At 56.2% G+C, this 22,523-nt stretch overlaps 7 protein-coding genes and 1 non-coding gene across 8 annotated transcripts; 5 read left to right on the top strand and 3 right to left on the bottom strand.

Annotated features, from left to right (window-relative positions):
* Positions 1-1,465: 1,465 nt before the first annotated feature.
* MYCTH_94780 (uncharacterized protein) lies at positions 1,466-2,715 on the top strand (the record flags this gene model as incomplete). The annotated part of the gene is made up of 5 exons (XM_003664374.1): positions 1,466-1,520; positions 1,664-1,824; positions 1,881-2,081; positions 2,195-2,215; positions 2,566-2,715. The coding sequence occupies 5 exons, from the start codon at positions 1,466-1,468 to the stop codon at positions 2,713-2,715; spliced, it is 588 nt and encodes a 195-aa protein (XP_003664422.1).
* A 525-nt stretch (positions 2,716-3,240) lies between these two features.
* MYCTH_2307231 (uncharacterized protein) lies at positions 3,241-4,182 on the top strand. Its single transcript, XM_003664373.1, has 3 exons — positions 3,241-3,662; positions 3,806-3,831; positions 3,930-4,182. The coding sequence occupies exons 1-3, from the start codon at positions 3,252-3,254 to the stop codon at positions 4,084-4,086; spliced, it is 594 nt and encodes a 197-aa protein (XP_003664421.1). The 5' UTR covers positions 3,241-3,251; the 3' UTR covers positions 4,087-4,182.
* A 409-nt stretch (positions 4,183-4,591) lies between these two features.
* Positions 4,592-6,055, bottom strand: MYCTH_2307230 (uncharacterized protein). The gene has a single exon (XM_003664372.1). It carries the CDS (start codon positions 5,884-5,886, stop codon positions 4,747-4,749), a length of 1,140 nt encoding a protein of 379 aa, XP_003664420.1. The 5' UTR covers positions 5,887-6,055; the 3' UTR covers positions 4,592-4,746.
* Positions 6,056-7,128: 1,073 nt separating this feature from the next.
* MYCTH_2139749 (uncharacterized protein) lies at positions 7,129-10,165 on the bottom strand. The gene is made up of 6 exons (XM_003664371.1): positions 9,548-10,165; positions 8,436-9,434; positions 8,061-8,378; positions 7,902-7,940; positions 7,731-7,823; positions 7,129-7,648 (listed from the first exon to the last, which is right to left on the bottom strand). Exons 1-3 carry the CDS (start codon positions 9,847-9,849, stop codon positions 8,327-8,329), a joined length of 1,353 nt encoding a protein of 450 aa, XP_003664419.1. The 5' UTR covers positions 9,850-10,165; the 3' UTR covers positions 7,129-7,648; positions 7,731-7,823; positions 7,902-7,940; positions 8,061-8,326.
* Positions 10,166-14,694: 4,529 nt separating this feature from the next.
* Positions 14,695-15,298, top strand: MYCTH_2307222 (uncharacterized protein). Its single transcript, XM_003664370.1, has one exon. It carries the CDS (start codon positions 14,741-14,743, stop codon positions 15,140-15,142), a length of 402 nt encoding a protein of 133 aa, XP_003664418.1. The 5' UTR covers positions 14,695-14,740; the 3' UTR covers positions 15,143-15,298.
* Positions 15,299-16,840: 1,542 nt separating this feature from the next.
* Positions 16,841-19,070, top strand: MYCTH_82100 (general substrate transporter; the record flags this gene model as incomplete). The annotated part of the gene is made up of 5 exons (XM_003664369.1): positions 16,841-17,151; positions 17,301-17,995; positions 18,136-18,211; positions 18,288-18,555; positions 18,640-19,070. 5 exons carry the CDS (start codon positions 16,841-16,843, stop codon positions 18,886-18,888), a joined length of 1,599 nt encoding a protein of 532 aa, XP_003664417.1. The 3' UTR covers positions 18,889-19,070.
* A 260-nt stretch (positions 19,071-19,330) lies between these two features.
* On the bottom strand, positions 19,331-19,414 carry MYCTH_t114. Its single transcript has one exon. It is a non-coding gene; the product is annotated as a tRNA-Arg (tRNA).
* A 950-nt stretch (positions 19,415-20,364) lies between these two features.
* Positions 20,365-21,467, top strand: MYCTH_102448 (uncharacterized protein; the record flags this gene model as incomplete). Its single annotated transcript, XM_003664368.1, has 4 exons — positions 20,365-20,428; positions 20,519-21,060; positions 21,217-21,316; positions 21,373-21,467. The coding sequence occupies 4 exons, from the start codon at positions 20,365-20,367 to the stop codon at positions 21,465-21,467; spliced, it is 801 nt and encodes a 266-aa protein (XP_003664416.1).
* Positions 21,468-22,523: the final 1,056 nt, after the last annotated feature.

The raw sequence follows: 22,523 nt of genomic DNA, 5'->3' as shown, positions 1-22,523 counted from the left end.
CCCCTGTAAAAACTAGGCACGGGGGGTCCTTGTCCGAAACGCGCTATATCCTCCTGCCGGCTTGGTTGGCCCTCTAACGGTTGCTCTAGCTGGCCACTACGGCTAGTTCCGTGGCCTGTAGCCTCCTCTGTAGGGTCTATAGGGGGGGCAGACCCCCTCTACGGCCCTCTTAAACCTACTGCCGGATCGTCGACCTTACTACCTCTAGGGCTATAGGCCTCGGCTCCTGGCCCCTTGCCCTGGCCCTTCTCTTCCGGAACCTCTGGCTTAGTCTGTTACAGGCCTGTTAGATAAGGGCCCTCGTGGGGATCCGGGAGGCCCCTAGGCCTGTCCCGGTCTATAGAAGTGGCTGGTCGAGTTTGGCTTCAAAGTCGGCTAGCCTCTTAGTTTAATGCTAATTAGGATACCACTCTCAATGATTCTTCTACGTACCTAGGTAGGTGATTATGGCATTAGGGTGGGCGTACTAGCCCTACAATGATGCGCTTGCTCTCACCCGTTGATTCTATGCTGTGAAGGCCGGGGGATCGAACCATATCAAACTCGGTCGCACCGTAAATGTGATGTGTTTGGCAAGGTAGATTTTCATGCATGCAGGTATTAGGTATGTACATACACAGATACAGTACCTGGCTTTCTCATTCTATGATTACACCGAACCTGACCTAAACTTGCATGGTCGTAGTTAACGAGAGAAGGCATGACCACAGCAACCATGACAAGAACTCAACCCGGCATTACAAACTCAGGGCCGGTCCGGTAATGATACAATTAGGAACCAACACCGTCCTTGACGAGATTTTCCTGTGTTCCTGTCGTGAGGGAGTAATTAATCCATTTGACTGTATCCACATTGCCCGTCTTCTATGAAGGTTCATTCCGAGAGCCCGAGTCTCCCTCCTGAGACCATGCATTCTCGACGCCTGCTTACTCAAGTGTTTCTGCGCCTCGCGTGCATAGCATTGGATGTCTTGTGACATCATATCCCGTATGGTGCTACTATCACTCGGGTCTACGCCGTAACGAGACCAATCCGGCAGAGATTGCTCTGGGATGCTGATTTCTTTCTGGATTGGTTGCCTCCAGCCGAGCTGAAGCCAGCAGGAGCGAGGGGAACCACACATCCTGGTAACACCGAGGCTGAGACTACTGTGTACATTAAAGGCTCGCACAGCCTGAGAGGTAGGTTCTCGTTTTCAAAACCATAACGCACCCTGTTGGGACCCACACCCTGACAAGGCAGAACAGACCGTCTTATTTATGCATTTGTGTGTGTACAACATAAAAAAATGCCGAAAAGGCCACTTGGTGGGTTGCAGAGGCTGGAAATCACAACGCAGGCCGTCAATAATTAGTCTCTGCGGGAAGAAGAGTGCGGGATGGGAGCGGCTAGAGGGGGTTCGAAATCCCTGGCGTCGCATCAGCCCTCCTACGCCCCACGCTGCAGTGGGAGCAGCAGCACGAAATGGTTGTATCAATCCGAGTTCTGGTTACCTCAGGCCCACTCTGGCATAGTGGATGTAGGTAACCTGGGTAGGTGTTTTCCAGCTAACTAATATGTCCAAAAAGACTCCGTACTCCGAAACCATGGATGTAATAAGGTAGTAACTAAGCACCGTGGGCACACTAACTGGTGAATTTTTGGTAATTATAATAATGCCAGTGCCGGACCGGATTCGGCATTACGACCCCGAACCCCCTCGACCGGGCCAGGGGGGTACAGAGGCACGGAAAGGAGAAGGGTTGCATGTTCGCCTCGCTCCACACGCCTCGCCTCGCCAGAAAAAAAAGTGTGGGAATAGCACGAGGGGCAGCCCGGCCGCTGTACGTGCCACCTTGGCATTGGATACCGATATCCCGTGTAATCCAACGTGTCATAGGGCCATGGCAGTGTGCAATCGGATGGTCCGGCTGACAGGGCAGGCTGCAGCACAGCTCCGTCCTGGGCGACTGAGGGCTGCACCGTGAAGGTCGGTGCCTGCATCGGCATGCGGGATGGTAGGAATGGGACGATAGGAAGCCGCCGAATCCTGCCAACGACATGCATCCCGCAAAATCGCTTTGGTGTTTCAACCTACCTTGTATGCACATACAGAGTAATTAATCCGTATTCCGTACAGTACATACATACATACATGCATTTCCTAGATAAAGAAATATTCTCCTGTTACGAGCAATTACTATACCGGGGTAGCTCGGGAACTTCCTTACCAAGGTAAGACTTGTCTCAAAAAGTTCTAGCCCAGCGACGAACTATCATGACGAGGAGAAGCTGATCTAGGCGGTAGCGAGAGCGCGGGGACACCTACACTTTCAGGTGGATGAATCACTGATGGTGCCTAGGCCCGTGTGCTCTTGTTAGCTAAGTGATATCTATTAATTCGACACTGCCGCCCCGAAATGCTACTACCGGAGGAGAACCCTGGAGGTGCAGGCGCCGCACGTCGACGGCACCTTGGTCTTCCCCCTCCCTCACTTTTCACCATCCACACACCGCCCCCTTGCTTCCTTTTGAATGTTACTGACTCACGTTGGACTCGAGTGGCCAGCCTGTGCCTCCAACAGGCGTTCCATATCACATCAAGTGCCCGGTCGGACACAGGTGTCCTACGTGGTGCCACGTGGGAGAGGGGGGAGGAGGGGGCAGTGAACACGACAGTGCTTTCTCCGCTCTCGGCCAGATTCTCCAAGAACCGCCCCCTGGATAGGGAATGAATGGCAGGGAATGAATGGCAGGCCTGGAGCAAAGCACGCACTCTTGGGCATCGCTCCCGAGCTATGCCTGCTCGGGTGCAGCCTCTGGGCGGTCGAGTCACCGGACGCTTGTCGTTCCCAAATGGGATGGTTGTGCACCGCCGGACCTACCTCATGCCCCTACCTATCAGACGTCCTCAGGAAACCTTGCTGCGGCCTGAAAGCGGCGGTCATGCAGAAGGACCGGCATCCCAGGATTTGTTCTGTGGGGTGGTGATGGTGATGTTGTTGTTGTTGGTGGTGGTGTTGGTGGTGGTGAAGATATTTAAATAAAGACCATCCGATCGTTTGGTTCCGACTTTTTAGACTCGACACGTTTCTTAGCATCCAGGACCCAAGATTTGGAGCAGCAGACCTGGCCTTTTCCATTCCGGGGAGCCGCTCAGCAATATAGCCGGTTGCTTGGACACCCACAGAGATACTACCTCAATATATATTATTACCTACACTAATCCTACCCGGCTCGGTTCCCACCCCTACCTTTCTCAGCACTCAGCATGCGGTGGCCTCTTGCGGCGCTGCTCGGCTCGGCCCTCGTGGCTCGACAGGCGCTTGCCGAACTGACGTTCACGGTCGAGGCCACGCGGAACGGCGTCCCGATCCCAGCGTCCGAGATCCGGCTGGAGCCGTTTGAGCCCGGCCGTACCCGCATGGGCGCCGTCGCAGAAGCCCCCCGAGCCCAGCGAAAGACGCGGAGGAGCAACGCCCAGGCCGACAGCGCCAACTGGTGCGGCTCCGTCAACATGGCGCCCACGGGCACCAATATCCAACTCGCCCACGGCAGCTTCCAGCATCCGTCGTGTTCTATACGGCCTGGGTATACCTTTCCTCAGGCGGCTGCCAGCTGGGTGGGCATCGACGGGGACTCCTACCGAGACGCACTGCTGCAAGCGGGAACGGTATGCAAGGTACGTGACACAAAAGTACAAGTACAAATCCAGCTTCACCTTCACGCCTGTCGTTTCATTGTGAACGGTTTAATTCACCCGCTCGAAACATGCGAGCAAGGCTAACCTATGACATATGCATATATTTGTTTTCGTTTGAATAGATCGACAACTCCACGGGTGTCGTCAGGTGAGGGACCACCGGGAGCTGCATCGTTGCATGGCTCTCCTGGCAGCTTTTGGGGAACGGACTACCAACTGACACGACCGGTTTTACATTTGAAATAGGCACGAGGCTTGGTGGCAATGGGTTCCCTCGGCAGCCTTCACCATCACCTCCATGCCAGGTCAGTCAAACACCACTGGCTTCTGTATTCCCTATTCGGCCCCTTTTGTTTCCCTCTGTTTCTTCGGCCGCACACGAACGTGCTTGTTCCTTCACTGACTCGAGGAATCATTAAAAAGTGGCTCCGGATGACTGGTTCGAAGTCACCCTCAACACAACTTCCACCACGTCAGCAGAAATGTGAGCCTCCCCCCTATTTTATATATACTCTTCATTATTTTCTTCAAACCCCCCCCCTCTTCAACCCATTTTATTTCAAACTCTCGCTCATTCTCAACCCAAACTGCCGGCAGAACCATCTCCAACCTCTCCCAAGGACAGACCTACTCGATCCGGATCCAGAGCGGGCCGGTCCTGGCGCGCGTCGACGTCGACTGGGTGGTCGAGCGGCCCTACTACGGCACCACACTCGCCGGCTTCCCGACCTTCACCGACGTCTGGTTCGATGACGCCAGCGCCACGCTGGTGCCCGGGGGAGGAGGAGGAGGAGGAGGAGGGTTGCCCTCCCAGCTGGGCGTCCAGGGTGCCAAGCAGTACCAGATCCCTGGCCTGTGCGCGTCCCAGGAGTGGCAGGACTCGCAGGAGGTCTCCTGGTCGCTCTGACTGGGGTCTGGTTGGACTCGGGCAGGAAATTCGAGCAAGTACAAGCAGTGATGAAAAGGTTTGGTATTATTGACGACGGGAGGAGGCTATGCTGCTGAAGAGAGAGTATACGTTCACGTCGATTAAGGTCCATGAGATCATCACTGTAAACCCCTGCTATGCAACACACCGCTCAACCCACCCACGGAACTCACCGGCGACCCAACCCGCGAGTAGCCGTAGCACCTCAAGCAGGCGGTACGAGCCGTCGACGGTCACAGTGCTCCCAATCTCAAGGGGCCCGCATACCTCAAATTCGCCGTCCCTGTCGAACGCAAAGTACAGCTCCCAGTTCTCGCATACGACGAGCAGGACCGGGAGGAATGGTAAGTTCGTTGGTGTGTCCGCATCAGCGGAGGGCACTGGCGCGAACCTAGCCACGCGGCCGTACCACGCCGCTAGCCATATTCCTAGCTGGGCCTTCCCTTCGGCACGCCGTCGGATGTCAACCTTAGTCTCGATCAGCACGCCCGTCGGCTCGTAACACAGCACCCCGTGCGTCGATTGGTTGAAGGTCCGTGGCTCCTCGAAGCCGTCCACGAAGTTAGCGATGCGGACGGCGAGGTGTTTCTCGGGCCGAAGAAGCAGTGCGTAGTCGATCATTTTGCCGCCCAGAGTCTCGAGCTCCCCTCGTGCGGCCGGGACGAAGGCTTTGGCAATGGCGGCTTGCGTGATGTTCTCTGCGCCAACGTGCGGGGTACTGGACACAGCAAGGCGCAAGACTGGGCCGTGAATGTGGTCATTCCACGCCGCTTCGGAGCGGGGCGTGTTTATGAACCGTATAGTAGTAGCAACGATGTCGCGGATGGTGTTGAGCTCGCCGTAGAGAGTGAGAAGGCCGAGCATCCGGCCTTCGTCGGCGCCGAGTGACGGGAAGAGCCGACAAGCATCGTCCCTCTCTTTCTGACTCATCACCATAGCCCTATCAGCTGGTGCAAAGCGTGAGTCGTCAACCATCAGCTCCTCCTTCAAAATCCCCTTCAACTCCCGCGGCAAGTATCCTTCTCCTTGTATAACCCTCCAAATATTGTCAAAGAGTTGTAGCGCCTGGGCACTCCCTGTCGCCTTTACCATGTCCCGTAGCGTGCGCGGGTCCGGAGTCATCCAGGTCACGGGTTTTTCGAGTTTAAGAAGGTCATCAGGATTCTTGACAGGGCTTGTGGACCGAGTGCGGCCGCTGGCGCAGGAGCTTCGTTCTCGTGAGTCCGAGGTGGTAGACTGCCGGTTGCTTGCGCGAAGCTTAGCGGTGAAGGACATTGGCGCCGGGAATATAGGGAGCTGCTGCGAAAGCACTCTACGCGGCCGTAGCTTACAGATCTAATCCTTGTGGGACTCTCCTGGCCTCGGCATCAGCGGATGCCAACAGTTCTTGACGGCCTGGCTGCTCGATACCCTTCCTGCTCGGACTTCGCTGTAAGTCTGACTTGCCGGAATCTGGCATCTTGTAGCTGGAGTTGGGATCGACCTCGGAGAGAGGGACTTGTCGTCGCTTCGCTGTGGGATAAATGTTGTCGAGGACGTTGGAGCGTCAACGGCGGGAGAGGGATATCGAGTATGGAGCGGCAGCCGATACTCGTCAGGATCGGAGCAGTCCTTTAATAGGACGTCCTGGTCCGAAATCCAGGCCGCAATAGCTTCGGGGTCCATTTAACCCTTGTGCGCGCGATGTTGTTAGTTGTTGTACAATCGAGCGTTAGATAATATATGGTGATGGCCGTGTTGTTGTCGCGTAGTGGTTGTTTTCTGCAGGGGCTTACTCGTGGCCCCCCCACCTGCCCCGCTTTTTTTCGGGCCAGCCAACGAACTGCCAGGCAGATTGGTGGTCACCATCTATACGGCCACACCAGCCAAACGGCCACTTTTTCGACATCTTTAACGACATCGTCGTCGTTAACTATTTATACCCTCTTTAATAGTCATATCTTGCCTACTTCTTCTACAACCTCTATAGGGCCTAGCCTATTAGTTGATTTCTATTTTCTAGCTTCTTTAGCTATATTTAAGTATACATGCTTAGGTGCTTAGGCCATTTCCTTTGTCTATATATCCCACTCGTTTTGTCCCCTTTATGGATAATTTAATAAGGCACCTTTTGTTCCTTCAAGCTACCTTCTATAAGCCTCGCTCGAATGCTCACTCGAGCTTGCCACTACGTTCAACAGGGTGTAAATGCCATTTTGCCGCTTTCATGCCACTGCAGTGCGGTTTCACCGTATTAAGCCGGGTTTGTCATCCCCGGAACGGTTTGTCGAGAACTGTATGACTATCATGAGTGATCTGTTGTTCTCGTGTGACGCCCGCTCATTGTCATCTTCCATCAGCTGAAGACAGGACAAAGGCACCGACAGGATGAGTGAGAAGCGCAGCCATAGAGTAACCAGGCACCGAGCAGACGTTCATCTCATCTGGCTCAAACTACAGCTGAGCAGGGTATCATTGATTTTGCATAATATGTATGTGTACATACATTTTCAAACACGATTAATAAACACCTTAGGTACGTAGGTAAACGCGTCGTAATTAATACGTACGAAGCAGCCGCGAACCCCAAGCCAAACAAAGATAGGTGCACTAGCCAATAAAACGCTTGTAGCGGAGAGTGTTGAGAAAAAATGTGACATTAAACCGGTATAGCAGAGAGGAGACCGTTAGAAATGCGCTGGATGCTGGGGAGAAGTGTCTCGTTCAAGATACGACACCATGCTCAAAATTGGGGCGTCGGTTGCATGCGAGTGGAGATTAAGGTAAGTATTGTTCCTCCGAAACGCCTTCAAGGCGGTAAGGAAGCAGCAATGTCGCAAACAGGTCGAGTGATGATTAAGGTAAGGTTCAGATCCGTGGGTACCCCCTTCAGTAGAGGTCCCGGGCGAAGCGTCTGGTTCTTCCAGCGCACCCTGGTTGAACCACAAAGTTAGACCGAGCCGGTTCTCGGGAAACGCGGAGGGATTCGTGATAAGCGAGACTCAAAAATATAGATTTCTAAAAGGGCGGGGGGGGGGGACGCGCGCTTACATTCGCACTATATATCAACAAGGCCCTCCTGGTTAGCCCGCGAACTCTCTAGGTAATGGGTCGGGGGGGGGGGTTGGTTCTGGACATACCGTACGCATATTCGAGCCTTCGTTGTGGATCAAGCAATAACCGCCACCGCATATCTTACATACGCGCTGGGTGCCGTCGATGCAGTCCTTGCACTGGCCATCGCTGCGTGTCAGCTAGAGAGAGCCATCCAGGTCACCTGCCGGGGAGTAAAATGATCAATGAGCGCTTACGTTCATGCCACACTCCCAGCAACTCTTGGAAACGTGGGCCTGGTAGAAAGGGGGGGAGCTCTATCAGTAAATATCCACACAAGGACGTTGCAGCAGCTGTGCTTCTCGTGAAGGGCACAGTGGTAAAGAGCAAAGAGCGCAAGCCCAAGGGGCATGGACCTTTTTAAACAGCCCCGGCAGGCAAGACATGGTGCCAAGGGCACGGCTCGTTCGGCTCGGGGATGCTTTCACGACCGGCGCCAAAATGCCACCATCGAAAAGGGAGGGAAAGGGGGAAAAGCGAGGAGGGAAAGAGTCTTGGACCTCTCGGTCACTCTTCCTCTCTCCCTGCCGCAGGGCGCACAGCTCGGCTTGACCTTGTGGAAATCCAAGAACTTCCTACTCAAAACGCAGATCCCCTCTCGGATCTTGCGCGTTTCGACTCTCTACACTGTCGCCTTACACAGACAGCCTCGGGGGCCGGGACCGGAAAGGGATCTGCTTACCGAGTCGGGACCCGAGGGTATTTCTACACCTCCTCCTGCTGCCGGGGACGAGGCCCGGGGACCGACGTAGCACGCCTCGCACCACCACTTGTGGCATCCTGCGCAGTAGCGGTCTCGGATACAGTCGAAGCACCGGGGAATGAAACGTGCGGCCCCCTGCTGCTTTCCGCTCGGGCTGAACGGGCGGCGCGGCTTCACGCTCTGCCCGGTCGGGCACATGGCGACGCGGAGGCTGGCAGAGTGCATCGGCGGAGGCGCGAGCAGGGGGAACCTGGCGAGGTCGGCCACGTAACTCTCGCTCGTCCTCCTCCTGCACCCGTCAGCATCGGCGCCAGCGTCGGCGTCAGCGTCAGCGTCACGGCCGCCCGAGGCGGCGAGCAGCTCCTCGCCCCAGACCGTCCAGCCCTCGGGAGCTGAGCCGCAAGAGGCACAGCCGCCCAGGCTGTGGGTTGCGACGCTGAAGTGAGGCACGCTCGCGTCCGGGGCCTCGAGGTAGACCTTGCCCCAGGCGGGCGAGTTGAAGTGCCGCGGGCCGGTACAGAGGACCGCGTCGAACGAGATGACGCCGGCACAGGCGACGAGCGTGGACGCCCACTCGGGGCTGATGCGGTTCGGCAGGTTCGGGAACTGGTTGCCCCGACGGACATACCACGCCTCTGGCTCCTCGGCCAGGGAAGCCGTCAGGGCCTTCTGGCTGCGCGCGTTCCAGGTCGTGGCGACCGCCGCCGCCGCCGCCGTCGGCGGAGACGCCGATGCGGGCGGGGAGGCATCCCGCGGACCAAAGACGTACAATCCCTTCAAGCGAGGGGCCCCCTCGGGCCGCGATTGGCGGCAGGCATACTGCAGCGCGGCCCGGAGCTTTCGCTCGTTCATGTTCTTGACGCCACGGATGGACAAGATCCGGACCGAGAACGAGGGGTCGGTAAGGATGTCGTGGACAAGCTCGGCCGTGACGGAGAGACCATCCAGCGAGAGGACCTGCACGTCCCTCAAGATGTCGGCACGGCGGAGCTTGGAGAAGATGCCTCGGAGAGGACCAGCGTAGAAGCTTTTTTTTGTGAAAATACCGAGGACGAGGCGTTAGCAGACCTTAAGAGGAGGAGGGGTTTCCCCGGGGAGCGGGAGGGAGGAAAGAAGCATGGGATAACCAAGGCGACTCACTCTTCTTCGCTCAAGTACTCGTCGACTTGGACGTTGCGCCACGTCTGTCCGCCATGGTCGATGGCGTCAATCTCGAACTGGGCCGTCTTGACCCTGCCCAAGTCTAGGCGACGGAAGACGTTGGGGGTATGATAGACGAGGAAGCGGAAGGCCCGCGCAGTGGCTGCAAGGTTCAAGACATCGTAACAGGAGAGGTAGGGCGCTGTCTGCGACAGCACGAGCGAGTTGGCGAGGAGCTGGAGAAGGGCGCACTGCTGAATCTCGACGGGTAACGCGTTGCGAGACTCGCAGGTCTGGGTCATCGTATTTCAAAGAAGGTCTTGTAACAAAGTGATGGCCCTGGGCTTCGCACCTCTCGGGACGGGGAGGGGGCAGTCGATACGAGGGAAGAGAAGAATGGGTGTTGCTCGCAGGTCCCAGGGAAGCCCCGGGGAGGGGGGGGTTCTCGGACGGGATAATTATATTTTGTGGTAGTAAAACTTTCTCTTAAGACGTGGCTCCCGTGGTTTCCGTGGCACCAAAACCGGAAGGGCGGATCATAAAACCAATGTTTGACAGGCCGCGTCTCCCGGGATGTGGGCCAAATGAGACGGGGGGAGGGCCGGCTTGATCGGCGAGCCGGGGTCTGTGGTTCTGGGCGTTGCAGATTTGGCAAGGTGTGGGCGAAACGTACACTTCACCGCAGCATGTAGTGTATGTTACGCAGCACACTAGTGGACGGTTTGTGCCAGGGCACCTCGAAAGGACGCGCGCTCTCTTGGGTCGTTCCTCCGATCGGCCAGAGAGCCAAGGCCTTGGGATTGTCTCACGAGGAGCGCCTTCAAGGGTTCTGGATCGCTGCTTGTCGTCCGGAATAGCAAGATCCGCGAATCTCAATAAAAAAAAGTAATGCTCGTACGGAGAGTACAGATCCTTCGACACGGCGCCGGAGGGGAGATGGCGGTGTTTATTAGCCGGGCTTAGCGTCGTCGAGGCGCATCACACCAGTAGCCCAGAGAGTCGTACCAGAGATGATGAGTTTTAGTTTTTAGGTTTGGCGCTGGCGCCCCCGGCGCCTGACCCGCGCAGTCGTCTCTGCGCCGCCGCAGGCTGGCGGGTGCGACATGGGGCCAACATCCTGCTTGGTTCTTGGTTGGTGGCGAGTTGGCAGTCGCACAGTCCCCGTCTGTCAGACAAATGACTACGGCGTCCGCAATCCTTTCAGTGAAGGCAAGCATGACACGTGTACCCAGACCAGAATCACGGAGCAAAGAAAATGGATGCCCCGAAAACCTGAAGTTGTCGTTATCTTATCATTAGCGGATTTTTTGGGGGCGATCTGCTGGACAAGCAACTAGTTAGTTAGTCGCCCCACCATTTCAGGGCGCGAGGCAGGCAGGGCCCGTCAAACAACTGACACCGCCAACCCGCCTGACATTGGTGGGGTCCCAAGATCGGTCGTCGGGGCTTGACGCAAGCCCCGCCATGCCGCCAGGCCTTGGCGAAGGCGTCGAGGCGCCGATGCCGATGGCCGTTGGCGGCCGCGGCGGCGTGGAAGCTGCAAGAAAGCCTTTGCTGACTGATCCGGCCCTTGGCCACAGCTCCTCTCAAGTTGGTCGAGAGGTCTGCGAATAACCTTGAAATCATAGATTGCCTTGACTTCGATAATTCCAGCTGTTAACCGAGGCGATTTTTCCGCGACAGGACTGCGATCATAGTGTAGCCAGTCCCTCGTTCTCCCCCGTTCGTATTTCTCCCCGAGTCTGACGTCAAGTAACACACACTTGTGAACCTCGCTCCACCGCCAGCACCCAGATCATATCGAGACCAACAATAACAACAACAACAAAACTGGCCGATCAAGAGATGACCGATCAGCCCGAGCAGTTCAGCTGGTCGGCTTCGTTCCGCGTTGCGCACCCTGCGCTCGCCGCAGGCAAGGATTTGCGCGGAGACAAGATCCTTTTGCCGCAGTCGGCCCTCGAGCAGCTTCTCGCCGCGTCGACCACAACCGGTCCTTCGACATCGCACGCCTTTACAGCGTTCGATCCCTTCAACCCGTACTCGGTCGCCGACGCGAGACGAGAGCGTTCCCAATTCCGCGACACCTACCAACAACTACCCCATCCGCTCATGTTTCAGCTGGTCAACCAGAAGAACGGAAATACCGTCTACGCCGGGATACGCGAGTTCTCGTCGAGCGAAGGAGAGGCCGCTCTCAGCCCACATCTTCTCGAGGCGCTGGGGATACAACAATCCGATTTTCCAGACGCCTCGCAAGCCGAGAATGGGATGGTGGACCTTACCACAAGCGATGACGCCGGGCAATCCGACAATGACCGACCGCAGATTATTACCGTGAGAGCGAAGCAGCTGCCCAAGGGTACATATGTGCGCCTACGACCTTTGGAGGCCGGCTACGACCCTGACGACTGGAAGGCTCTCTTGGAGAGGCAGCTTCGCAAGGATTTTACGACCTTGACACGGGGCTCCATGCTGACAATCCACGGCGTAAAAGGGGAGGAATTCCGGTTTTTGGCAGACAAGCTGCAACCCGAAGGAGACGGTATCTGCGTGGTTGATACCGACCTCGAGGTGGACATTGAGCCCCTCAACGAAGAGCAGGCGAGGGAGACACTCCGGAGGATCGCCACCAAAGCACAACGCGCACCGGGAACCGCATCAGGGAGCTCGACTGGGCATGCAATTGATATTTGGAAGGACGTCGAGGGTCAAGTCCTCCCTGGAGAGTATGTCGATTACGAGTTGCCCTCCTGGGACAGGACTCGTGCCATCGCCATCGAATTATCGATACAGGATGACCGCGAGGTTGATCTCTACGTGAACCCCAAGACCAACCGGCAACGCGCGGTACCGCGGGACAGCGAGCACATATTTGGCGATTTCTCCTCGCCAAAGGATGGATTGAAGCAGATCCGGATCCAGCCTACGAATGCGGAGCTGGATGGCGCCGAGAGTCTCTTGATCTCCGTTCACGGATTCTCCGTGCCGGGAACAGACCGTGCAAGTGAGCCGCCACGCCGGTACACCCTTCGCGCAATGGTGGCTGACATGAACGGCTCTGCGGCTCCTCCGGTAGATGCTCCTGCCTCGCCCGCCGCAACCGCGGACGAGGAGCAGTGCAAGAACTGCTTGCAAATGATCCCGAAGCGGACAATGGTGCTTCATGAGAACTTCTGCCTTAGGAACAACGTCGTTTGCCCGCAGTGTCGGAATGTCTTCCAGAAGCGGTCCGAGGAGTGGGCGAACCACTGGCATTGCCCCACGCACGCCGACGCGTATGGCTCCACGGCCGAAAGCAAGGCTAAACACGACTACATACAACACGCCCAACACACCTGTCCCCGGTGCGGGCCCTCGACGCCCTTTACGTTCCCCTCCCTCCCCGAGCTCGCCCGCCACCGGACGACCGTCTGCCCGGGGAAGCTCATCCTCTGCCAGTTCTGTCACCTGGAGGTGCCCCAAGAAGGCGATCCGCTCGATCCGTCCTCGGAAGCCGAGACGGTCATCTCCGGCCTGACGGCCCACGAGCGCGCCGACGGCGCGCGCACCACCGACTGCCACCTCTGCGGCGCCATCATCCGGCTGCGGGACATGGCCGCGCACGCGGCCAACCACGAGCTGGACAAGGCGACGCGGCCCAAGCCGGCCGTCTGCCGCAACGGCCTCTGCGGCCGGACGCTGCACGGCATCGGCCCCCGCGGCCAGATCAACGGCGGCACGCGCATGGGCCAGGGCCCCGGGAACGACCTGGGCCTGTGCAGCCTGTGCTTCGCCCCGCTGTACGTCAACATGCACGACCCGGAGGGCAAGGCGCTGCGGCGGCGCATCGAGAGGCGCTACCTCACGCAGCTCATGACCGGGTGCGGCAAGAAGTGGTGCGCCAACGAGTGGTGCAAGACGGGGCGGGCCAACCAGGGCCTGGAGAAGCTCGGCAGCAGCGCGGCCGCCGCGTTGCCCCTGGTCAAGCCGCTGCTGGAGCAGATTGGCGACCGCGGAAAGCCGGTGTACTTTTGCGTCGACGAGGCCTCGCAGCGGAGGAGGAAGACGGCGGAGATGCTGGCTGCCGAGGGCGTGTGGGAGCCGGAGTGGTGCATCGCGGCGATGGAAGCCGAGGGAGGGAATCTAGCCAAGGCGAGAGGGTGGTTGGCCGATTGGGCGCCTTCCAAGGTAGCTCGAAGGTGACGATGGCATGTTGTGTGCATTCATTTTTTTTCCCAATGGATTTTGACGTTAAGAGGAACGGGGAGTCGGCATATCTGTTTGTTACACGGGGGGAAAGGACACCAGGGTAGGGATGGTTAGAGGATGGGAAAGTTGGCTTATACCCCCCCCCCCCCCACCCCCGGGGCATCATAGACAAAGAGACGTTGGCGTAATCGGAGACTATGCATCCCAGCATATATACACTCGACCTCTTGAGGTTGGCTTGTCGTGAAACTAAAGCAAATAAATGATAAATCTCCCTTGACCTAGCTCTGTCCTCCAAGGTCTTACGCCCGGAAAGCTGTTCATCCTTGAGTGCTTCTGTTCAGCGTTCAAGGTAAGTCCTGCCCACAAGCCCCAAGGTATTTACTTCTCTCCCTTCCCGATGGCATGAGAATGGCCTGATGTCATGCCAGCAGGCAAACCCATGACGTCCCCCACGCACGACGTCAAGAAGGCGGAATGCTGGCATGACAGAACCCCTGCTTTGGTCGTAAACCCAGATATTATCTTCACCACTTACCTGTCCACACATCCACCATGCATGACACTGGGTACTCCACCGAGGACGGGGGAAACGCGGTGAAGGAAGAGAGAGCGGAAGGGAGAATGGGGGGGGAGAGGCGGAGAAGCGGGACGACCAGGTTTCACACTCTAGCCACCAATCGCTGTACAATACCACCGGTCCCGTGTCACGCAACGTCTTGTTGTTGTTGTTGGGTCGGACATTTTCGGCGTTGTAAGTTGTCGGTCGCAGTGTTTTCCGCGCCGCGCCGTAATGATGCTGATAAGCTTCAGCCCGGGAACCCCTGTATGTACATACCGCCGAGAAATACGACGAACTAAAGTATCCGCGTTCCACTTCGGTCGGCACTCCCTTGGACGGATCATAACCAGCATTAGAGGGGAGGAACCACACAAGAAGAAGGGGGGGCCAAAGTGACTCGCCGGACGAGATAAACCGCCCACCCCCAGCATCTCGCAGCAATGCGCTACCAACGCCGTAACACGTCTTTCCTGCTCCTGCTCCTGCTGCTGCTTACCAGCCCGTACCACGGGCCCACTACGACCTTCGCCCTGCCGTTCGAGAACCTTCCCGCGAGCGTCGGCATCACCGAGGACACGCCGGCCCAGGTAACGATCAACGGCAACCCGACGGGCAACGCGACGCTCGGCCTGTCCGAGATCCCCGTCGCCGCGACCCTGTTCTCGGGCGTCCCGGGCCCTTCGGCCTGCCGCGGCAGCGTCGTGTTCCGCCTGGCGTTGGAAGAGCCGCCGGCGACCGCAGCAGCGGCGGCGGCGGCGGCGGAAGAAGAAGAAGAAAAGTGCTACGACCTGCCGCGGGCGGCCGGGTGCGGGACCTTCTCGGCCAGCAAGGAGGCCGGGTGAAGGCGAGGCTGTTCTCGGAGCACCGGTGTCGCATGTGCATCAACACGGCGGTGTTTGTTCCGGGGGAGAGGGCGGTCGGCGGATTCTGGCGGAGCGTAGGGGTGCGGTGTGGAGTGCCCTCCCCCGGATCCGACGAGCCTGGGACCACCCCTCCCAGTACACTAGGCAGGCCCGGTGACACAAGCGGTTAGCTGGTCGATGTTCCCGGCAGGTAGACCTTGGTTCTCATTTCTTTTTCCTCTCTCTTCGCCCCTGTTGCTTTTTTGCTTCTTCCCTCCTGCTCGGTCGTCGTTATCCCCCATCCGCCGCTCTTAGGGACTGGACATTCGGGACTGGAGGGTCCAAAAAGTGGCGTAAGTTGTTTGCTGGGTGCGACTGCGACATCGAACGAAGCCGTGTCGCCCCGGTTTAGCTTCCATCGCCCCAATACCGACCGGGTCTCGCGCTTATAATAGAAGAAACGGCAAAATGCAAATATACTACTCTGGACATTTTTAACTAGTTATCTACGCGCCCTTGCATGCATCGGAAATTGACCGCTATCTGTCTCGGTCAGGCCGTCCGACCAGGAAAACGGAATTGCTCACGCGGATGCTAGTGAGCGATGGCCTCGCTCATCATCGGTAGTGTACGGAGTAAGCCGCGGTGCCAAGTTTGGCTGTCTTGTACCGAGTCGATAGTGCTGCATTGTTGGCTTGTTCGGCAGTGGAGAACTTGGAAGGTTCTTTCAGACACAAAAGCGAAAGCGAGCCTGGGGGATAGGATATTGCTGTGATTGGCTGCTTGCTGTCGTTTGGCTTTCGGTCTCGCAACAGACCATTTCAGGACTCCGCCATCCCAACGTGGGAGGTCGGCCGCATGAAGTCGCGCTGATTGGACCCCGGGCAGCTGGGTTGGGCGGAAAATTTCGCGTAACAAAGTTAAAAACGGAACCAGGTCATCCTGAATTCCGGTGCACCTTCCCTTGTGGGTGTGTGGGTGGTGTGGGTGTGTGCTTGTGAGTTTGTGTGTGCATATTACAAGTAAAAAAGGTACTGTACCTGCTGCAGAGGGAGAGACCCCAGAGTGCATCGGAAGCGTATGCACCCGGAGCAGGTTATGCACGACTTGTGCAAGAGCGGATTTCGGGCCGTCTAGGTGACGCCGATTGCCGACCATGTCAACGCATGTGCGGTTTATGAATGCGGGAGGTAGCGTCAGGATAAATCACGCGCCGTCGCAGGGCTTTTTCGCAAAATAGTAATAGAAAAAAATATGTAAAAAGAAACGAGAACAGAACAACGAACAGAAGTCCTTGGCTACACATGTCCACTAAAAGCACGTGGTCTGATGTCTTGTGCACGGCAATACGCTTGTGTAAAGGCATACGGTACATGGGTCGCCGGGTGCAGGTATCCGGGGCTTGGCCTCGGGTGGCGCCGTTGACCGGACCGCTGTTTTGTTCTGTCAGGGGTGTGAGGTCGAGTCGGTTTGATGGAATGTTCCTCCTCGCTTTCCATGCTGCCAAGGCCGAGGAAGCATGGTTGGGCCGGGGGGCTCGGAGAGTGTTCGCTCTCCGCGCCGAGGCTATAAATGTACACTACAAATATACATACTTAAAAAGGGCTTTTGCACCTCGTGCCGCGCCTCGGGGGCATCTGATCTTCCCGCAGCCAAGAAAGCCGCTCCCAGATCCCTGGAATCCCCCATCCCACCGCCATGGCTGACCCCTCAACGACACCGACGGCAGGCACCGAGAGGGCCAAGCCGTCCGATCTCGACCTGGAGAAGGGCGCCTACGAGCCCAACTCGGACATGGAAGCGGCCACCGTCCTGCCCGAGTCCGACTCGGCCGCCGCCAGAGGCGACAGCGACGGCGCCGGCGAGAAAGGAGGGGCGGACTCGGAGCAGGACAAGGACCCCAATATCGTCACATGGGATGGTCCCGACGATCCCATGAACCCGATGAACTGGACCATGCGCAAGAAATGGACCAACATTGCCGTGATGGCCATCTTGACTATCATCACGTAAGTTTTTGTTCGTGTTGTCATGGTGTCAACATCCCTTCGTAGTCCCCCATACACACCTACACCTACACTAGACTCTCTCTTTTTCTCCCTAAAGGGAGGAGGCATGATGGCGCTGACCGAACGACCCCGCTGCCCCCCTTGTTCAGACCCCTTGGCTCGTCCATGTTCGCCCCCGGCATCCCGCGGATTCTCAACGAGTTCCACGAGACATCGAGCATCACGGCGACCTTCATCATGACCATCTACATCCTCGGCTTCGCCTTTGGGCCCCTGGTCATCGCCCCGCTGAGCGAGATGTACGGCCGCTCGCCGCTCTACAACGTCGGCAACCTGCTCTTCACCATCTTCACCGTCTGCACGGCCCTGAGCAAGAACATCGGCATGCTCATGGCCTTCCGTTTCCTCATGGGCGTCGCCGGGTCCGTCCCCATCACCATCGGCAGCGGCAGCATCGCCGACATGATGCCCGTCGAGATGCGCGGGAGGGCCATGGCCGCCTGGGCCCTGGGCCCCCTGCTCGGCCCCTGCATCGGCCCCGTTGCCGGAGGCTACCTGATCCGCGCGGCCGGCTGGCGCTGGGTCTACTGGCTCATCGCCATCCTCGCCGGCGTCATCACCGTCTTCACCTTCTTCACCATCAAGGAGTCCTACGCGCCCGTCATCCTGGAGCGCAAGGCCAAGCGCCTGCGCAAGGAGACGGGAAACCCGAACCTGCGTAGCGCCCTCGCCGGCAGTTTCGCCTCCCCCGCCGAGAAGCTCAAGGGCGCCATCGTCCGGCCCCTGAAGTTGCTGTGCCTCACCCCCATTGTCACACTCATGTCCCTCTACGTCGCCGTCACTTGTGAGTTTTAAGGTTTTCTTTTTTTTTTTTTTTTTTTTTTTTTGGGAACCTCGACCCTGGGCCACCAGCCAACGGCCCTGTGCCGCCTAGCTATGGCGTTCCTAGAGAGAATAATCCCCCGACTGACGAGACTGAAACAGACGGCATCCTGTATCTTCTCTTCTCCACTTTCAGCATCGTGTTCCCTACCTACTACGGCTTTGGAGAGGGAGAGAGGTAGGTTTTCTGTCCCCCGCTCTAGTTAGACGGGCCCCCCCAAAGAGTTTGTTTTGTCGCTAACCCCGAGATATAGCGGTCTCGTCTTCATTCCCTCCGCCATCGGCATGGCCCTGGGTATCAACGTCTTTGGCTCCCTCTCTGACCGGTTGGTCAAGAACAACCTCAGCGACGGACAGCGCCACCGCCCGGAGATCAGGCTCACTCCCTTCTTTACCCTGCCCGCCGGCCTCGCCATCCCCTCGGGACTGTTCATCTACGGCTGGACGATCCAGAACCACGTCCACTGGATTGTTCCCATGGTCGGCGTGGTTGTCTTTGCCTTTGGCCTCATGGGTGTCATGGTACGTTCTCTTTCGTCCTCATTTTTGCGGCGAGCAAAACAGGACGTATTATGGGTGGAAATCCGGGGCTAACTTCCAAACTAGATGTGCATCCAAAACTACCTCCTCGATGTCTATCCTCGGGCAGCCGCGTCAGTCACGGCCGCTCTGGCCGTCCTCCGCTCCCTAGCCGGCGCCCTCCTCCCGCTCTGCGCCATCGACATGTACACGGAGCTCAAGATGGGCTGGGGCAACTCGTTGCTCGGCTTTATCTCCCTTGGTCTCGTGCCCATCCCGCTGCTCTTCTACATTTTTGGGGCGCGGCTTGTTAAGAAGTTTCAGGTTGACTTCTGATCTCTCTCTCCCTCTCTCTCTGTGTGTGTGTGTGTCTGTGTGTGTGTTATGCGTCATGTAAGAATCTTGCATAGCCGTTCGGAGTTAGGGGGCTTGGGAATACGTGGGGTTTTCAACATGAGATACCAATAGACATGTTAGACATGTTAGACATGTTGCTATAATGGAATGATATTGGGTTGAAAGGGCAAATCTCCGGGCGCTCCCTTTCTCTGTTCTGTTTCCCCTCCCCAAGCTAAACCGCCTGCTTGCCACACCAGGTTGAAAAGATCATGGATGGAAGCTGTAGGCCATCTCTGATACAGTACTTTGTAGCCAAGGATTGCTATGTCGGGAGAATGCAAAAGGAGCAAGTAATTCACAAGAACAAATCGCAAGGCCCTGGCTTGCTTACTTGTTGCATAACACTTCAGAGCAAGTGGAAAAAAAATAAAACTAATGTCGATCGGAATGGGACTCGAACCCACAACCTCAGTCTGATTCTCCCCTTTAGGAGGACCACACGCTACCATTGCGCCATCCGACCTGGCCATTGGAGACCCCGCTCGACAATGGGGTCCAAAACGTCTTCGCACACCCACCAAATCCGTTACCAACCTAATTACCTCCTGTAGGTAGTGCGCGCAGTGGGAAATGATAGAAGGCAGGTAGCATACATCGACTTGATCCGACCTGGGAAAGAGCACCCCCCTGGGTGCAGCTGGGTCTAAAATCGGGGCTTGAGGGTCTGGACCGAGCTCTTTCTCAGGCATTTTTTTCTTTCCCCTCTCTCTTTCCGAAACCAACTATCGACCATACCGGCTACATGGTCGGTTTCGTACTTGCCCTCAGTACACAATTAATACTGGAAGAACTAAGTAGCCGTCGTCTTCATAGATAAGTTAGTCAAATGCCAAAGTATTGTGTTTTGCTTTGTTGATTATGACGGTGCAAAAGTACCTAATTACTTGATTTCCCATTCTACTCTTGGCGATATTTCTCTTAGTAACATTTAATAATAACAACCTCTCTACCTATAATATGTTGTTTTCCTTTCACTCTCTAAAAGGCACTACCAACTATGCTAATTACAGGGCCTTTTTATAGGTCAGCAGCAGACAAAAGCGCTGCCATGATTGAACTCTTTGAAGCAAACATTGTCATAACATCAGCTTCTTTGTCCATCCGACAACATCGAGAACGAAAAGCAATTTCTTCAACATATAAAACCACAAGATCTTGGTCAGAATATCGTCAGATGGCTACCACTGATACCTGATCTACTTAGCAGAAGCTAAGCTGTACTTAGGCTAACGCACAACCACATCGCTGCTTGGTTCTTACTCATGAGTCTCTTCTAGAGTCCCGGAGAACATACCGGCCCCCAAGTGGTTGTGTGCTGCACCACCTTGTCCAGTACCTCTGCTTCAGACTCAAAGGGGAGAGAGAGAAAGGAGAAAGAAAGAAAGGAGTCAGTCAACGTTGCGTGGAGGGGACATGCCCGAGTATCGCACCGGGCAGGGCCGTCATATGGCGGCACGTCTATTTGATCGCATCCAATGTCTGTACCAGTCTCTGACTCGACAGCAAGCGGTAGTTGCCTACCAGGAAGAGACTGTACAGACACTACAAGAAGCGAATGTCTTTGTAGACGTGGAACGGCTCACCGGCATTAGCATGGAGGAGGAGACGCGGCAGCTACAAACCACTTGTGGCATCTTGAATGATCTGAACACTCGCCTCTGCGAAGCTATTGACCTCTGGAGCCAAATGTCATTTGATGACGGCAGCTGCGAGGAGCTAACTCAAACTCAAGCTTCTGCAGCGCAATCGCCGAGTCCGAACCCACCCGCCGAAGAGCTTAAAGAACTCCCCAGACAGCCAAAATGCCAACACTCCACTCCACCCAGCCTCGGCGATCCTGCGGTAGGTACCCAGAGCCGCTACCAAACGCAGTGGAAGAACTGGATCAAAGCGCCAGCGATACAAGACCCCGCCAGTTTGATCCTGTCCCGACCGACGCGGTGGTGGATGGAAGAGCGGAGCCATTATGCCCTGTGCCAACCTTCCGAGCAAGCCCAGCTCGAGAGCTCTGCGGACGCGGTCCGACTCCACCGGGCTTATAATCACGCCACACTGCCTGTGGTCGCACTACCTGCGCCGGCGCAGTATTACCAGTCGTCTGGTCGAGAGGTGAGCCAAGCCGCGTATTACCCATACGACCCATCTGCCCTCACGCCTCCGCCTCTTCAGGGAGACCAAGTAAGCGAACTGTCATACGGCAGTAGAGCGCGGGAGGGCTTGATTGACTTTTTGCTCGATGATGATTATGATCCTGACTTTTGGCAGAAGAACCTCCGACCCGGGAATATCTGGACCGACCCTCCCCGCCGCCCCATGCCTGACGACGAGCCAGTGTCGCCCCGGGCAGTTCCAGCGAGCTGGAGCGGTCTGTCAAGGGGTTAATTCTTCCTATGAGGTCACTGCGGCACCTGCAGCTGAAAGGATGTTTTCGGCCTAGGGACACATGTCCATTCCCGTACTCTCCCGAAATGAACAGGGAATACTTTCGATGCTCAAAGGTGAGTAATATTGTCTAATTATGTAGGTAGGTAGCTTTGGAATTCACTAACTGCCAGCTCCGGTATCGAAGAGATGACAAATGTGTTAAAGACCACCAGAACGTACTATATAAAGATTCTGGGAGACTTATATTGTCTTTGAAAGCGATTCGAACCAATTCCCGCATTCTCCACTGTAGTGATGTGACAGTCACTGCTATGACGCGAGGAGTATGATCGAGAGTCACTTCTAGTTTCTTGTTCACTGTTCCCCTTTGTCGCTCGGTACGACATTGTTTAGGTATATGTCCCTTTGTTCCCCCCCCCCCCCCCCACCCCAAATATCTAAGTCCTTTGGGTCCCGACCTGCCGGTTGTCGAGTCAAAAAATGGCACAAGCATCAGCAAACAAGGGACCCAGACGTGATGGGCGTGTGATGGGCGGTCAGCTGAGCGAAAAGCACATCAAGACCGAGAGTTGAGAACATTACGTCGACGATCTGAGCCTTGTGGATTCGTCGGCGTGTTGAGTTCAATCCATTGTCGACATAATTAAATCTCCGCTGAAGCCCATCAAGGCCGTCTCTGGACTGGCGGACTAATCCGACAACTGATCCTTTCTTGCCCAAGAGTTCGGAATGAAACCCTCCGCAGCCGAAAATGAAAATTAACATCCGACTGCAATGCTAAGTTGTAGCTACATCCTCACCGGTCAAGTTGCTTGCAGGTTGATACAGTTCGTTTGTCTGTGGACGCGTTTGTAGGATAAGCCCTGTGGATCTGGCAAACGGGCTGGCAAACGGAGGGTTCTTTGTTCCTATCCTCTACTTATACAGAGCCACAGGGCCAGCAAACGTGGGAAGGGACATCGCACTTTTGAACTATTTACAACTTACCAACTTTCTTCCATCAATTGGAACCATCTTCCATCTATTGGAAACCATCTTCTATCACAGGTGCTCAGATAATTATATATACACTACAAGTATATATAAAACTTCAGTGATCATTCTTTGTATTTACTATTTACAAACCATAATCACAGACTTTAATATGTCTTTCAATACCAATTAACTGTTTTCCCCTCTTCACCTCT

This window comes from Thermothelomyces thermophilus, chromosome 4, assembly GCF_000226095.1.
Source record: "Thermothelomyces thermophilus ATCC 42464 chromosome 4, complete sequence".
Lineage (NCBI taxonomy): Eukaryota > Fungi > Ascomycota > Sordariomycetes > Sordariales > Chaetomiaceae > Thermothelomyces > Thermothelomyces thermophilus.
This window is presented reverse-complemented; position numbering and strand designations above follow the sequence as displayed.